Source organism: Acartia tonsa, chromosome 12 (assembly GCF_053477335.1).
Source record: "Acartia tonsa isolate MP-2025a chromosome 12, ASM5347733v1, whole genome shotgun sequence".
NCBI classification, from domain to species: domain Eukaryota; kingdom Metazoa; phylum Arthropoda; class Copepoda; order Calanoida; family Acartiidae; genus Acartia; species Acartia tonsa.
In genome coordinates this window covers 6,991,690-7,007,353 of record NC_137271.1, presented here as the reverse complement: position 1 = coordinate 7,007,353, position 15,664 = coordinate 6,991,690, and the positions used below count along the sequence as shown (strand labels likewise).

Below are 15,664 nucleotides of genomic sequence, written 5' to 3'. Positions count from 1 at the left end.
AATAGTTAAGGTCTTCACTGCTTGGAGTTCTATGATAAACTGACTTATTTTTCCAAAATCTATTTATTATCCCACTTTCGCTACTGCTAGATCCTGAGTGGGCGTTTCCGGTTTCAAACTATAATTAAAGTTTTTGACATATTTTTTTTTTTTGTATGTAGATTGGTTATAAGCTTAATAACTAATCAAGTTCATCTCAATTCAAGGCATTTATATATAGGTTGTCTAATAATGTTTTTATGCTTGCGTGATTTACATAAAAGTATTAGATATTTTAACTTTTAACTCAATTTTGTATATATTGGGTTACGCAGTGACATGCGTATAATTGTACAGTTTGTATTACTCGTTTGACTCTGTTTAGATTATACAGATTCAAAACTTATACATATACAATTTTCCTTTTATTATATATTTTTGTGTATAAATATTTTTGAAGGGATCGACTTATTTAGTCGACATGTATTGTATATGGTTGGTCTCCCCCTGTCAAGAGAGAAGACGTAAATTTTACCACTGGATATATAACCTTGAGTGGGAAAATTCTACATAAATTATGATATTTCTGTTATCAGATTAGAATAACATGCTATTATATTGTTCCCGAGTTTACAGGGTAAACGGAAATGCAAGTGATTGTTATTGGATTTGATTTATATCTCTCGAAATCTGATATTATAATTTATGTTTAATGTTCTATAGATATGAATTCTGTACGTGTGCAGAATTATAGGCTTTGTATTAATTAAATTTGCATTTGTTATAATGATAGTCATTCTGCTGCTTATTTGTGCATAAGGGATGACTGTGCACATATTTTAGTTGCAGAATTTGTTTTGGCCAAAATTATAAGCGGAAGCGTCTTGCTTAGTTAATTATCTTTTAGTCCATGACTTTATTGTAAGACTTTATAATTACTCTTTTGTATTCTCTATGAAAGTGTCAAAATATTAGCCAATTGGTTTGAAACTCTTTGATTTTGAAAGGGTATTTAACTTGTCTGTATTTATATCAGATCTCCTTTCAACCATGTTTATTTTGAACATTTGCAATTTATTAATACTGTGAGAGGGTATGTGTGATATTAGAATTGGTCTCACGTGGAAAGTATTTAGTTAATTTCATGAATTTTCTGTAAGTTTATTTTTATATATATATTTTTTTTTTATGTGGTTTTTAGTTGTAATTTTATCTTTAATTTAGCAATTAAAACATGTTTTGGCATCTGTTTAAAATAGATATAGGGGAGTTTTATTATTTAAACTTTTAAATATCCCTGTTTTATCAAAAATTGCGTACAGCATATAATATTGCGTATGGAAAGAAGAGCAAAAGTGTTCCCTTCTTATAGTATGAGCTATAATTAGTTCATATGGTTTAAAACTTAAATATTTTATGGCATTATTATTAGTCGTGTTGTTGTTATAACAGTTCAAATCTACTTTGGTTAGAATTGTAATATACCTGTTATTTATTTGTTGACAAGTTGCATTGGTATTTGGGTTATATTATAGTTCTGAAGGAATTTTCGCTTGAAGTTTTAAAGTTTTAAAGAAGTCTGAGTGCAATACGCAAGAAAAATTTAATTTTGTTTTGACTGAAATTTTCTTTAAGGGTAGGCAATGGTTTTTGCTTAATTACTAGATCTTTAAATAAAATCATTGATGGGTGAAATTGTGGCATATCACAATATATACTGTTATTGTGTTTCCATAATAAAAGTATGAAAAGTATAGTTTTGTTCGTACAGACTTTAATCAATTTTGTCTTTATCACTATTATATACAAATTGGACATACCTTTGTCGCAATACGGTTTTTGGGCATATATTTCAGTCATTATTAAAGGCTGATGGGTTAGGTATCCGAGATGTGTTTCTTAGACTTAATATTAACTGCAAGGTTATAATTCATAGGGATTTCGAGATAATCAAAATTTTAAATTCAAGCGATTCAATACTGTTTTTCCTTGCTTGCAAATGCAATGATAAGTTTGGTATCTTATCACCAGGGGTGATATAGTATTGTATGCTTATATAAAGATTAGATCAGGTGGTAAAAGTGGTTTGTGAGTTCTAATAATGCAATTTTATAATAAGATTATTACATAAAAGCTAGAGGTGGTACTAGCTTCATTTGACAGGGTTATTTTACATGTCAATGCGCTAGTTAATTTTACCAAAATTGGTCCAATTGCCAAACTTTCATAGTGTCCTCTAAGTTTCACCGTTGTGCTAGGATTGAGACAAAAGTTCATCCAACCCGAAGGTATAAGTGAGTTCGAATGTGCTATTGGTTCATTTATGCCTATTGTTGTGAATATGCGCGTAAAAAGTTTTTTTTTTTTTGTAAAAACTGTAAGTCCATATATCTTTTGAAAACTGCTATGCTTGTTTTCAATTTATACTGCAATAGACATGTAAATCTAGAACCAAGGAAAAGTTACAGCTTTTCAAGGTAAGTGAAATTTTCTCAAACTAAATTTTCTTTTATGTGCGTATTCTCCACAACTTTCTTCAGAATATTCAAAATATATGTTCAGTAATTCTGACTTCGTTTTTAAAATAGTTCAATCAATTTAATGATACTCCCTAAGTATACTGGGCTCCTGGGGTGGAGTGTACTATCTAGGTCATGTCCTTAATATATGTTTTTGTTATACAATTTTGTCTTGTCTGTCTTAGGGTGAGTTTTAGTGTAAAGTTTGCTTCACAAGTAATAATAGTCTTTTAGACAAAGTCCCAGTGGTATTTTGGCACTGTTGATTGTTCAGGATCTTTTCTTTTGTCTACACGTGAATGTATGAAGATTTTAGAATTATGCCATAAAATATCAGCTATATTATTATTCAAGTTTCTCTCTCTCTTTTTTTTTTTAAAAAAAGTATTGTGTGAAATTTTCAATCTTGACCATACACCTTAACCTAATTTCTACATCATCATCTATATGTTCAATGAATTTACTGTATTCAGGAGTAGATGAGACTGGAGTTTTATTTAGCATTAAGATGATAATCAGATTAAGATCACTCATGATATGTGAGTGCCCTGTTTGACAGCTGTATGAATTAAAGTGTATATATCAGCTTAATAAGTTAATCAGTGTAATAATTGATTTTGTGTTTCAGATTGGTATAAGAGTGTCATTGGGTTGGCTACTAGTAACTAGAGTGATCTAATTAATAGCTGGCGTGTTTCGTGCTATGGCAAGTTGATCCAATTCGTCATCAGATTCGTCTACTTCTGGTAGCATAGGTAGTCCATATATGAATGATCCTGAGAAGTCAAAATCAACGACTACCTCTCTGACAATAGATTGGTCGCTGGACTCTATGTAACCAGTGATAACTGTGTTGGTGATAGTGTGATCGGAGTTGTTGATTATTAAAGCTCTGCCACTGAGTTGTCCATCATCATTGATAATGAGTTGTGTTTGTCCAGGTAAGATTTTGATGCCTGCATTTTCGTTTGAAATATGATCGTCGCTGAGGATTACTTGTGTTCCAGGTGCTAGGTTGAAAAAGTGGTTGATATTCATTACTATCACTTGGGTTTCTTTAGCTTTGATCTTTTTAACTACTCCTGTACAGAGCTGGAGCTCAAGTTCAGAACAGAAGATACTGCTCAGCGGTCCTTCAGGGTGAAGAATGGAATACAAACACGGTGCTAACCGGTATTTGTCTGTGACAGGCGTCCATGTTAGCTGTAGGCTTCTAATACCATTGAGTCCAATTATCATAGGTGCGACATCCTCATGGTTTTCAGCTACAATTGAGAAGGGAATTGGGTAGTGACGGCTTGAGAATGATGTGGGGCGAATCATGAGGGTTACTTCTCTGGGTTCGGGGATCTTGTGATCTACACGTGTAACTGGTAGATCATGACTTTCTTCCAGCTGATTTTCATCATCGTTCATTACTATACCGAACAACTTGCTATAGTACCTGGCTGATATGATGTTTTTATCTGTTGCTGAGTCAAGTAAAGCTGTCATGCGTACATCATAGTCATATTTACAATCTATTTCTTCTGGCATACAACCAGAGCAATGGAGGTACAATTTTCTTTCTTCCTCTTTTGCTGGTGTAATGTTATCTCCTACTTGATCTTTAGGTTCATTGGGAACTATTTCTGCTGTGGCAGCCGTGATTCCACTGAGGTTACAATCTCTAGATGATTCCTCAGCATTGGCTTTAGCCCAGTCTTCATATGTTTGCCTGAAGACACCACTAGGTCTCACCTTACCACTATGGTATAATTCCATCATGGCTGGCCTTCCAGGACATAAGTGTCGAGAATGGTATAACTCTTTACCATATGTCTTATAACAGTTTGTACAGAAAGCTGATGTCAATACAGTTGGGTATAATCGCCCTGTATCATCACATAATAATCTACATCCATCAGATATGTCATGAGAATATTGTCCACATGCTACACAGTAGCGTCCAGGTGATAACCTATAAGAAGCCTGATAATCCCGTTTGGTATTCCTCTGAGAATGCCTGTCCCTGTTATCCCTGTGATGAAGTTTGGGATTGGGTGACTTTGTAGCCATTTCTTTAACGGTGGCTTTTCTTTTATGATAATTTGAGATGGCCTCTATTTTGGCAATTTGTCTGTCTCTGTAGTTAGCTCTTCTCTCTTTAGATTTCGAAGTGTTGGTAGTGTGGATTCTCTTGTGTTCTATACTCGTTGTACAGTTTGTGCAGAGATGCCTTCCAACTTCAAGTGAACTACTCGTATTAGGTCTACCAAGTTGTATTGTGTTCAGTTTCTGCGAGAGTAGAAGTTCTTCTGCTGGTTCTGCTACTTTTGTTCGCCTGTGGGAAACAGTTTTCCATGAGTCTGATAAGTTAGCTTGTGTTGCTAGTGAGGCTAGAGATATCGCATTCACCTCAGGGCTCATATTCCTTTTGTCAATTTGTTCTGACTCTTCTAAATTGGATATTTGTATTTCCTCATAAGCATCGGAGTCTCTAATGTCTGTATTAGCTGAAGGGGTGTTCATACCAGGTGTTGTCGAGCGTCCCCGACAAGGAGTGGTTTCTTTACCAGCTTCATCATCCTGCTGGCCTTGCTTGCGGGCAGATGACATGATAATAGTTGTAAAGTCTTAGAACTAATTATAAGTTCTTTTAGATGCCAGTGGAATGTTGTACTATTTTTATGATAAAAATAGCGGAAGTTCGAGAGGAGTACAAATAATGGTTATAGTTTAAAACAATCAAGAATTTGTTTAAGTTAACAATTCTTTGCTTTAAATTGTGTTTAGCTATAGATGGGTATGATATATGCTTCACCTATAGTTGTTTCTACGTCGTATACACGTACGTGTGAGCTTTTGATTGATATTCTAGAGATGTGCGCTAATGCACCCTTATCCTTAATTAGGCTCAACTGTAGAAACACTCCTACTTAACTTTTATACAGTTTTATTTATGGAGTCAATTTGAGCTAGTTAGCTATTCAAATTGGTTATTAAGTTAAGTAATGTTTGCAGCGGAGTTAATTTGGGTATGCTTATATACTATCACAAATTAACTTTTAGTTTGCTCAGGAGTCGACTTTCCCAGCAAATTATGGTTGTCGAGAAAAGAAACAGCAATTTATAATCCTTGTTGAACTCTTACTTCACTCCAAGGATATGTGTTTATAGCTTACGATCTACTTATTCCTGTAAAGCTATTATGAATATAACTTACTAAGGTTCACTCCCAAAGGATCGTCTATATTCTAATAATATTGCAACAATTTTGCCTGAATGTCAAAGATCTCGCCACCTCTTACTTATAGTTGTATTAGGGGTTTCCTTCCAATCCTATAACGTAATTTGCGCAAAATTGGGGCTTCACTTATGACTTCAATTCTTATAACTGTAGTGGGATATACAATTTAGATATACCTATATTTATATATGTAAAGATTGTTTTCAAAATTATCTGACCGGATGTAATCTAATTATAATTAGTAGTATTACAATATTCAAGTGCAAGTTTACTCTGAGGAAGTGTGAGATCCTACACTAGGTGGCCAACCTAGAATGTGGAGGTTGTCAATCAAACTTCAAAGGAGCCTATCAACTTTGAATTAAGCAATACTTATTCTTTTTTTTTTCTGAAAACTAATCTGACTGATTTTAGTGCACTTTTTTTCTAACTTATCTAAAAGTAATTTGTTAGGTTATAAAAATTCTGGGCTATATGTAGACACACTTTTATGTTACTTGGTTATAGTCTATGTGCTAGTAAGCCTAAGTAAACATACGTTTCTCGATATAAAATTTTATGATTCCGGATATTTAAAGACAGTAGGGTACTTTTCCGTAGTACTTCTGCTACTTCTTTTAGAGACGTCCTACTCTCCCAAGGTAGGCTGCTGCAACCTCCTGCTGCGTTTGGTGTATAGAACTTTGTCTCTTAAAGTGTGCTATTCAGTACATATAGGGCCTATATTGTTGACTATACTTTTATATCACTAATGGTCACTATCACTAGTAATTAACTTGTCTTCACTTTCACTGCTGAATCCTGGTGGTACATGAAATAGAAATGTTAGCATTAGCAAAGTGAGTAAAAATTTAGTTTTCATGTCCTACTTATTGTTGAGTGAACTGCTTATTATATTTATGTATGTGTTTGTAAGGAACATACAAACAAAAAGATTTTCTAAGTTAAGATTGAATTAAAAACTTTCTAAGTCAAAATAAAATAGAATCACTCTAAGTCCAAAGTTGGAAAATTTTGACTAAGTCCAAAAAGTTTCTAATGAAATTATTCTAAGTACAAAATCAATAAATTTTGGCTAAAAAAATTCAAAAATTATCTTAAGTACAAAAAGTTGGCAAATTTTGACTAAGTCAAAAAAAAAGATTTTTTTTTTTGAAATTATACCAAGTACAAAATTAGTGAATTTTGACTAAGTCCAAAAATCTTTCAATGAAATCATGCTAAGTACAAAAATAGTGGAATTTTCTTGAGACAAAAGAAATAGAATTACTCTAAGTCCAGATGTGGAATATTTTGTCCGAGATGAAATTTCCTAACAGTTCATTCACAAAGCTACTTTAGAGATTGCCTATAAGTCAAAAGAAGTAGAAATCGCTCTAAGTCCATAATTGGAATATTTTGACTAAATGCAAATCTCGCTAAGTTAAGGATTTTAAAATTATAAAGTATTAGAGTGTTAGAATTATCCTTCACCAAAAGAAGTAGAATCTCTCTAAGTCCATAATTGGAATATTTTGGCTAAGACAAAAATACTCTAAGACAAAATTTTCTTTTAAGTGTGGAAAATGAAATTTGTTAATCTAGTTGGAAAAATCGTAATTATTACAAGTCCGAAATTTTGGTAAATTTCCAACCAAGTTCACAATTTCATATAAATTACTATAAGTCCAGAAATTCGAGATTCTCTCTCTAACAAAAGAAATAGAAACGGTGCTAAGTCCAAAAGTGGAATATTTTGCTCAGAGTCTCAGGAATTATTTCTCTGATTGCATACAGCAATTTGTCTACACTTATATCATTCCAACCGATCGATGTTGAGAATATCTTTGAGACTTTGAAATATTTTGTTTAACTCAAAATTTTAGAGGCAATAGTTTTATTTTGATACATCCGCGTATAAATCAGAATTGCATTAAGAATATAAGTCCTAGGCATGTATAAGTAAGTGCAAATCTCAGAAAATCGGTTCTAACGGCACCAAAGTATTAGTACAGTTTAACTTGTGTATAAATGCTACAAGTTTGTAATAATCTTTTGGCCCTTTACTACGACTCAAGAGTACTAACTGCTTTCGGCATATTGTTTCAGAAACATGGCTCCAAAGACAATATGTATACCAACTAACAGCGTTTCCCGTGTTCTATAGGATTTGCTCCTAAGTTTTCATTTAATAAGGCAGTTCAAAATGGTCCTTTACAAATAGTATTTTGATAGCTTATAAATGAAAAGTTACTCCATGCTTGATTCTTAATAAGTTCTGGTTTAAGTATCAAAGATTCAAGTATTTCAACACTTAGAGAATTTTCGAATAAGTAAAAATCATACTAAGTCCGAAGATTTATATATATACTCCGCCACCTAGCACAACTCCTAAATTTCAAAATTCTGACTAAGTCCAGAAATCAAAATTTTGCACATAGCTCAATCATAGATTATTCCAACCCAAGTGTTTTACTAAAGAGAGGCGGACATGGAGGTGCCGGTGTGCTGGTATTCTCTAGGGCCTCTAGAGTGTCAACCAGTGCGAGTGTCCTTATAGGGCGGCGACCAATGGCCACAAATATGCTAGCATTCTCTAGGGCCTCTAGAGTGTCAGCTAGTGCAACTGCTCGTACACGAGGCTCTCAATTGCATTTGTGTCGTGCCTTTCAGTCCCTATCTCTTCAAACGCCTCATAGTCCTAACCTTGCTCTCAAATAGTATCACAGGTTTTGGTAAATCCGATTTTGCCATAGCTACAATTATTCGATTTTGGTAAAAATACCTGCCTTAGGCGGTTCGGGTACGGTAAGGAAAAAAAGAAAAAAAAATTTATGAAGTAAAATTTTTCCAAGATACAACCGGTAAGTTGCACCATTGTGTGTGCGAATGGGGCGTTTGTCCATATTTAGGTATGGAGACCGCTCTTCTATGAGTACTACTAAAACCTAATTTTAATGCAATACACATAGACATTCTCATCGTCGGTTCGCTTATTTAGAATGCTTAACCTTCTATTCCCACAAGTATAATACGAATTTGGTTGAGCTGGTGGAAGCTCAACAAAAGACCCACGCGAGGTATTATGTTGCTTTAACCTAAGAATAAATGGTTGGTTTTGATATTCGATCAGAATCATATAAGTATATTAAGTATTAAGGAAGGAAAATGTTTTTATAAAGTGTATTTATATCACAAGTGCATTAGATAAGTATGAAAATATTTACAGGATAAGTGTTAAAATTATAAGTAGAGTAGGACAGAAATGTGCCCTAAGTCCCAAGCAGTGAATTGTGCTAAGTGTTAGAGTTCTAACATAAGGCCTGAGCTCAATTCATGCTAAGTACTAAGGGGCCTAAATTTAAACTACAATGCATGCCAAACAACTAAGTCATTACCTTTTTAAAGCCAGAAAGAGAAGTTGACGGTAGGAGAGTTAGTAAATAACTGAATAAATTCAAGAGGTACATGCTATAACATTAGCTCTGGACCAGGATTTTAGTGTTTGTCTGTGCAATTAAATATCTGTGTGTTAATATGTGACGTAAATCAGGCATAGTTGTAGGCATACATATATGTACTGGATGTTTATATGATTACATTAACTATAAACATAATATCTTTAATAAACATATACTATTAGCAAATCACATACAGATTACCATGAATAGGCGTTCGTTACCTATATATGGTGTCATATAGGTAGAAACAGGCCTATGAATGCATAAATTGATACAAATAATGCCTTGGGCCTAGCTAAAGTAATTGTGTCTTGCCCCTGAGTGCTACTAGTTAATTGCAGGGCACGTGTCAATCAAAGGTTCATAATATGATCTATATAGTGTTGATTTTATATCAAGCATAGATAGATAGTTGTGGATGCGAAGCATTTCTGTAAAAGTCTCATATGTACGTTCAAAGAATTTGAAAATTGAGGATCGCATCTCCACACTTGAGGAGGAGAGAGTCGAATTTAATAACCCAATTTCTTATTTTAGATTTTAAAAGAAAAATTTAAAAAAAAAAATTTTTTGGGGGGGGGGCGAATTTTTTTTTATTTTTTTTTGGGGGGGGTGCCCCCCCTCATTTTTAATTTTAGTAAAAAAAATTTTAAAATTTTTTTTTCGGGGGGGGATTTTTCATTTTTGGGGGGGTTGGGTGTGTCCCACCCCCCAAGAAAATAGTTATAAACCTTCACGGGACCTATGAGAAGCTACTCTGTTAAGGAGAACCCGATCGGTTCAGCGGTTAGCGAGATCCTTCGGTACAGACACACAAACACACAAACACACAGACAAACAGACATCCTGTTACTTTAGTATAAGGAAAAGTAATATTACAACCCACTTCTGAATGTTTTGCCTGACAAAAGAGAGAATGAATCCTTTTTAAGTCCCATGGTACAAAAGTCATTATAACTGGCTTGATTTAAAGTCTGTAAAGGTTTTAAGTAATGAAAATTAATTCAGAGAAGCTAAGCTTTAAAGAACATATCAATAATTTAAGAAAGGATAATAATAATTCATATGTTTAAATACTTTTAACATGGCTAAAACCAACGTAACTTGTGTTATGATTGATAATTGGTATAGGGTATCTTTAAAAAAAATGACGGATGAAGTAACGGCTGGACAGACAGACAAAGTCAATTATAGAGAAGTTTTACAATTAAACATATTTCTGAACACTTTCCTCAACAACTTGATCAGTTTCAACAGGATCTTCTGGATTTTCTACATCAGTTTCCATCTTAATAATATCATAATTAGGAATGTCATTTTTAGGACAAAATGAATTTTTTTCTGAATCTGATTCATTTCAGTTAAAGGTTTTTGTTCTTAATGAAGTAATATAAGATTTAAGTGGTATATACACTTCAACCTATTATTGGGCCAATGAGCCTAATCCTCTCCAACTTTTTTTATATCTTAAAAAACTAATATCCAACCCTTGCAGTGCCATATTATAACTGGTGGGCCTCATCTAACCTTTATATAACCTAACCTAAAATAAGTCAACTAGCAGAAAATTTTTTTTCAAAATTTCTTTGTTCCCAAATGCAATATGAAACTACATGGACAATTTAAAATTACCTTTTTTGTAGATTACAATTAGTGGTTGAAACGCTTGGATACTTAACCTAATGAACCAACCAATCAGAATTCAAAAAGAGTCCCCAAAGTTGTTAAGACAATAAATAAAAAACTAGTGTCATAAACAAACAGTCCAATATCCCCTTCCTCACTGGTAGCAATGGGTTTACAGTTCTACAATTAAAATTATACCGTCATTTCTTCAACTATTGGAGGGGACTCAGGATCAGCCACTACCACTGCACTTGACGGTCTAAATAGATAACAAGGACAATTAGGTATAATTGGAAATTAATAATTCCAATCCTTTTAACTATTAAAATGTAAATCAACAACAAAATGATTTATTTAAAGACATATAAGAAAAAATAAATTTTTTTTACCTTGATTTATCCTTTGTTTTTTGGGAAACACTTGGATCACAAATCTAAATTATAATAGTATTATCAAATTAATGTTTCATTAATATACTGGCCTATCATTGGTAATTTGTACTGTGTGACGTCATTTTTTATAGGCACAATAAGCTGCTTCCATATAGTTCCTTTATGAAATATCACAAAAAAGTTAAGATAAAACAAGTTCACCAAAATATTTTAGCTTAATTTTGAAAACCATATCCAAAGGTTCGAAATTAATCAGATGATTCATTTAATACATTTAAGAATTTTGTTAAAAAAACATTTGTATATTATACCTTACAAATACAGCTATCAGGTCTTGAGCAGCAGCAGAGAAGTACCATAACACCAATAAAAGCTAACAAATATATTAAAAGGTGAGCTAGATAATGATTTTTTTACATTACTATATTATAGGTTGTTTTAAAAAGCCAGTCGCTAACAAGTTTTTTTTTGAAATTTTGGTATTAGTTGATCAAATTCGTGCTTAAACAATAACAATAAGAAAAAAATCTTCTCATCTCTCTAGAGCACCATATCTCGAGACCTAGCCCTTGTGGCAATTTTAATAAAGTTCAAATAGTGAGCGATTGTTTTTTTAACACCCTTTACATTACATGCTAAAATAAAAATAATTTATTTTTTTATTAACCAAACAAGTTTTGATTTAGTTAATATTAAACTTTCTTTTCTGATAGTTATTTTGTTAATTATGTTGAGTGAGTTTCGTCTGCTTGGAAAATAAATTTTTAACGGCATTCTGTGCAACAGTGCCAAAATCTTTATTATAAGCCAATAATAAGGAAAGTTGCATTGATTCTAGTACACATAAGCCAAGACAGTCAAAAAGAATAATCAAAATCCATTGTCTTATCTCTATATTCCTGCTTTTTAACATACTTCTAAGTTATGATTTTGATACAGTTTGTGTTGTATAAGGTGAAACACTCACAAACAATCACCAAAAGACTAGAGAGATAGTTTTGTTATAGATATTTTGACAAGGATGAACATCGGGTCATCTCAAAAAACGCCTATCTCAGAAAACGCCTATCTCAAAAAACGCCCATCTCAGAAAACGCCTATCTCAAAAAACGCCTATCTCAAAAAACGCCTTTTTCATAAAATGCCCACTACATTTTTTACAAATAAAGCCTAGTAGTAAATAGAATAATAAAATACCAATCCAACCAGTCAATACACTATATACAAAGTAGCTTAAGAGAATAGGGATAGTTTGAATAAATGGAAAATGGGGGATGGGAGAAAATTATTAAAGGGAGAACTCATTAGAGGTAAGGGTTTAATTATTGAACCTTATTGAAAAGTACATCATTTTTGAATCTGATAATAAGAAGGAATTTAGGGATAAGACATTAAAAATATTAAATTGCTTTATAGTTTATAATAATTATTCTAATCTAATTTTTTTTGAGGAACAGCTATAAAATTCTGATAATTTTAAAGCATATCATACTCAATAAATATTTTGTATATTATTTGTGTATGTTAATAATTATATAACATGAATCTAAAATTTCTTTTAAGCATAATATAAACTAGAACAAAATTTTGTGTTTTCCAAACTATTTATACCTTCCTTACAAATTCCTCAACATCTTTATGAATATCTCTTAACAAATTTACTAGGTTTAGTCATTTCAACATTTCAACCTAATATTCTGTTAATTCAAGATATTAGGTCAAATTATAAAGAAAATAAATAAGAAGTATGTTTTAAAAGAGCTCATAGTGAACTGTGTTGTTTGCAGTAGATATATGAAATAAAAAAACTTAAAACATGAATTCACTTTGTAAAAGTTTGTGTTATTCAATTATGATCAATTTTCAAAAAGCAAACCTTTAGTATGTTATTGCTCAAAATGATTAAAAAAATAAAAAGTGCCTAAGGAATGTACAAAAGTGACATTATATTTCAGGGATAGATATTTCAATAAGAAGATTTATAATGTACATATTGTACATTATTCACAATACCTTCTTAGACTTACATGTTTCACTACAAGATAATTTTTAAAAATTTAGTAGGCATTTTATGAAAAAGGCGTTTTTTAGATAGGCGTTTTCTGAGATGGGCGTTTTTTGAGATAGGCGTTTTTTGAGATAGGCGTTTTTTGAGTATAGCCGCTACATCTACCTAGAGCAGCGGGAAAAGTAATAGCCATAAACTTAGTTAGTATTGTACTCTCAGACTCCATGTTCTCCTTATTTGCCCCACCATACAGCTCGTGTCTAAATAAAATAATATCTTATCTTTCTCGGACCTAGGGACAGACTGACGGACAGTAGCAACTATACAGCTTTCAAATCTTTTTATGTTGCTGTTGATATTCTGAAGTCGTGGCTAGAAGTAAATCTAAATGTTTTTAGCAGCCAGAATATCATTTTTAGCCAACCTGCCCTTTTAATAAAAAAAAAATTGCAGCAGCTAATCCGACTACTTTTTTTGGGGACAAATTTTACAGTTCATATGATTATATGACCAATCCAGTCTTCAGGTCAAATTTGGTTAGGTTATGTTTGAGAGCCCCGTAGGGTTAGAGCATTATAGTAGAGGCCTCAAAGGATTAGAACACCCCGCAGGGATTATTAGCATAGGAAAAAACTGTCCACACTTATTATCTTACTGGGAGGTTATCTGCGCTCAAAATAGAAAATTTGATTAATTTATATTCAAAAGAAAGATTCTTTGTTTGTTATTAAAAAGCTAAGTTTTACCTGTATTGTATGTTTTGATTGAATTTCATAGTCATAAGCCTTACTGCTTCTTTTATTTCTGGTCATTGAATATTTAAATTCAAGAATCTAAAGGACAATGGCAGATAAATTGATATATATCTCCGATGTTAATACATAAAACAACTAACCCTTCAGTGGATTACAATTAGTGGTTGAAACGTTTGGACACTAAACTTAATTAACCAACCAATAAAAATTCATTAAAAGTGAAAACAGTAAAAGTGTCGAACTATGACGTCAGAAAAAAGTAACAATTAACCAATGAGAAGCCAGTATTCACAATGGTAAAATATATAGCGGCCTCTCATTGGTTAATTGTTAATTTTTTCTGACGTCATAGTTCGACACTTTTACTGTTTTCTTAAAAGTCCTCAACGTTGTTAGCCAACGAATAAGAAAACGTAATTATAAAACTGTGGAGACTAGTATAATAAACAAGCCATATTGTCTCTCTGTCTCTCTCTCTCTCTCTCTCTGTCTCTCTCTTTCTCTCTCTCTGTCTCTGTCTCTCTCTCTCTCTCTCTCTCTCTCTCTGGGTGTATTGTTTTTTCCAGGGACTATAAAAAGGGATATGTAGAAGGGGAACCATATCGGTTTAGCGAGATCTCAATAGGCAAGGCATAGTATAAATATTTTCCTGGTCTGATTGGTTTTGTATTGCATGTCGGCCAGTAATCGTGAAATTGTCGTCCTAAAAACAAATTAATAATATCATTTAATGGATATATTATTACTTGGATCTGACATCAGATTATCATGTACTCTAATAAAGTGAGACTTGTGGCTTGCTAAAATAACGATCCTCTCCATTACCTCCAACTGGATGAATGGAAATAGCATCCTAAATAGACGACAATTTCCCCCCCCCCCCCGTCATAATTTTGTATTTTATACATCCATTAATATTTAATTATCACGCACAGGAAATTGACAGAATTATGCGCGAAGCGCATAGAATATTTTGAAACAAAGGTTGAAACACTAATGAATTATTAAGGGAGAAATTCAAACTCACATAGTGTAGGGGGCTGTAACCCTCCCCCATCCCCATTAAATCTTGGTAAGAGGGTTTCAATCAACGCCCCCAAAATATGAAAAGACAATATAGTTACCAAAAATTAAATCAACATTTTTATCAAAAACTGCAATAAGCTAGTAACAGGAGCCGTAACCCTACGGGGCTTTTAAAACAAAACTAAACCTATTTTCTTACCTTTAGGAACATCATATTTCCCGTCGGCCTTGCATTGATATTTTACATTTACCATGTCAGGATTTGCATTCATTACCAAGGACCTACATACCAAATTATTCTAATATTGTAGAGTAGCTACACTCCAAGTTTTCATTTTCAGTCAGAGTGTTACCAAGGATCTTAAGGGATGAGACAATGGATGATTAAAAATGTACATCACCAATGATGATAAATAAAAGTACCCATACTGTAGTTAAGAATTGTTAAAAAGTTTGGACACTTCATGCTTGGATCTAACCAGTCACAATGAATTAAGAGTAACCAAAGTTTTACAGCTCATTAATCAAATGATTACTCCTCTTTTTAAAAAGATTAAACGGGAATTTCACTCATATTAACTTGTTGAAAATAGAAACCCCCGTAATTTAAATATTGCGATAATAGGATTTCAATTTCTTTGGGTCAGATTATATGGGATAGCCCCGTGGGGTTAAGGATGAAAAAACTCC

At 32.7% G+C, this 15,664-nt stretch overlaps 1 protein-coding gene across 1 annotated transcript in view; it reads right to left on the bottom strand.

The window, feature by feature from the left end:
- LOC145333043 (uncharacterized) overlaps positions 1-15,664 on the bottom strand; it is a 60,406-nt gene that overhangs the window by 9,536 nt on the left and 35,206 nt on the right. The window contains exons 59-66 of the mRNA XM_080178191.1: positions 15,174-15,256; positions 14,604-14,651; positions 13,940-14,003; positions 13,359-13,453; positions 11,497-11,558; positions 11,183-11,226; positions 10,992-11,052; positions 10,401-10,455 (exon numbers count right to left, since the gene is read on the bottom strand). Coding sequence (XP_080034317.1) covers positions 10,401-10,455; positions 10,992-11,052; positions 11,183-11,226; positions 11,497-11,558; positions 13,359-13,453; positions 13,940-14,003; positions 14,604-14,651; positions 15,174-15,256 — 512 coding nt within the window. The remainder of the gene's footprint in view (positions 1-10,400; positions 10,456-10,991; positions 11,053-11,182; positions 11,227-11,496; positions 11,559-13,358; positions 13,454-13,939; positions 14,004-14,603; positions 14,652-15,173; positions 15,257-15,664) is intronic.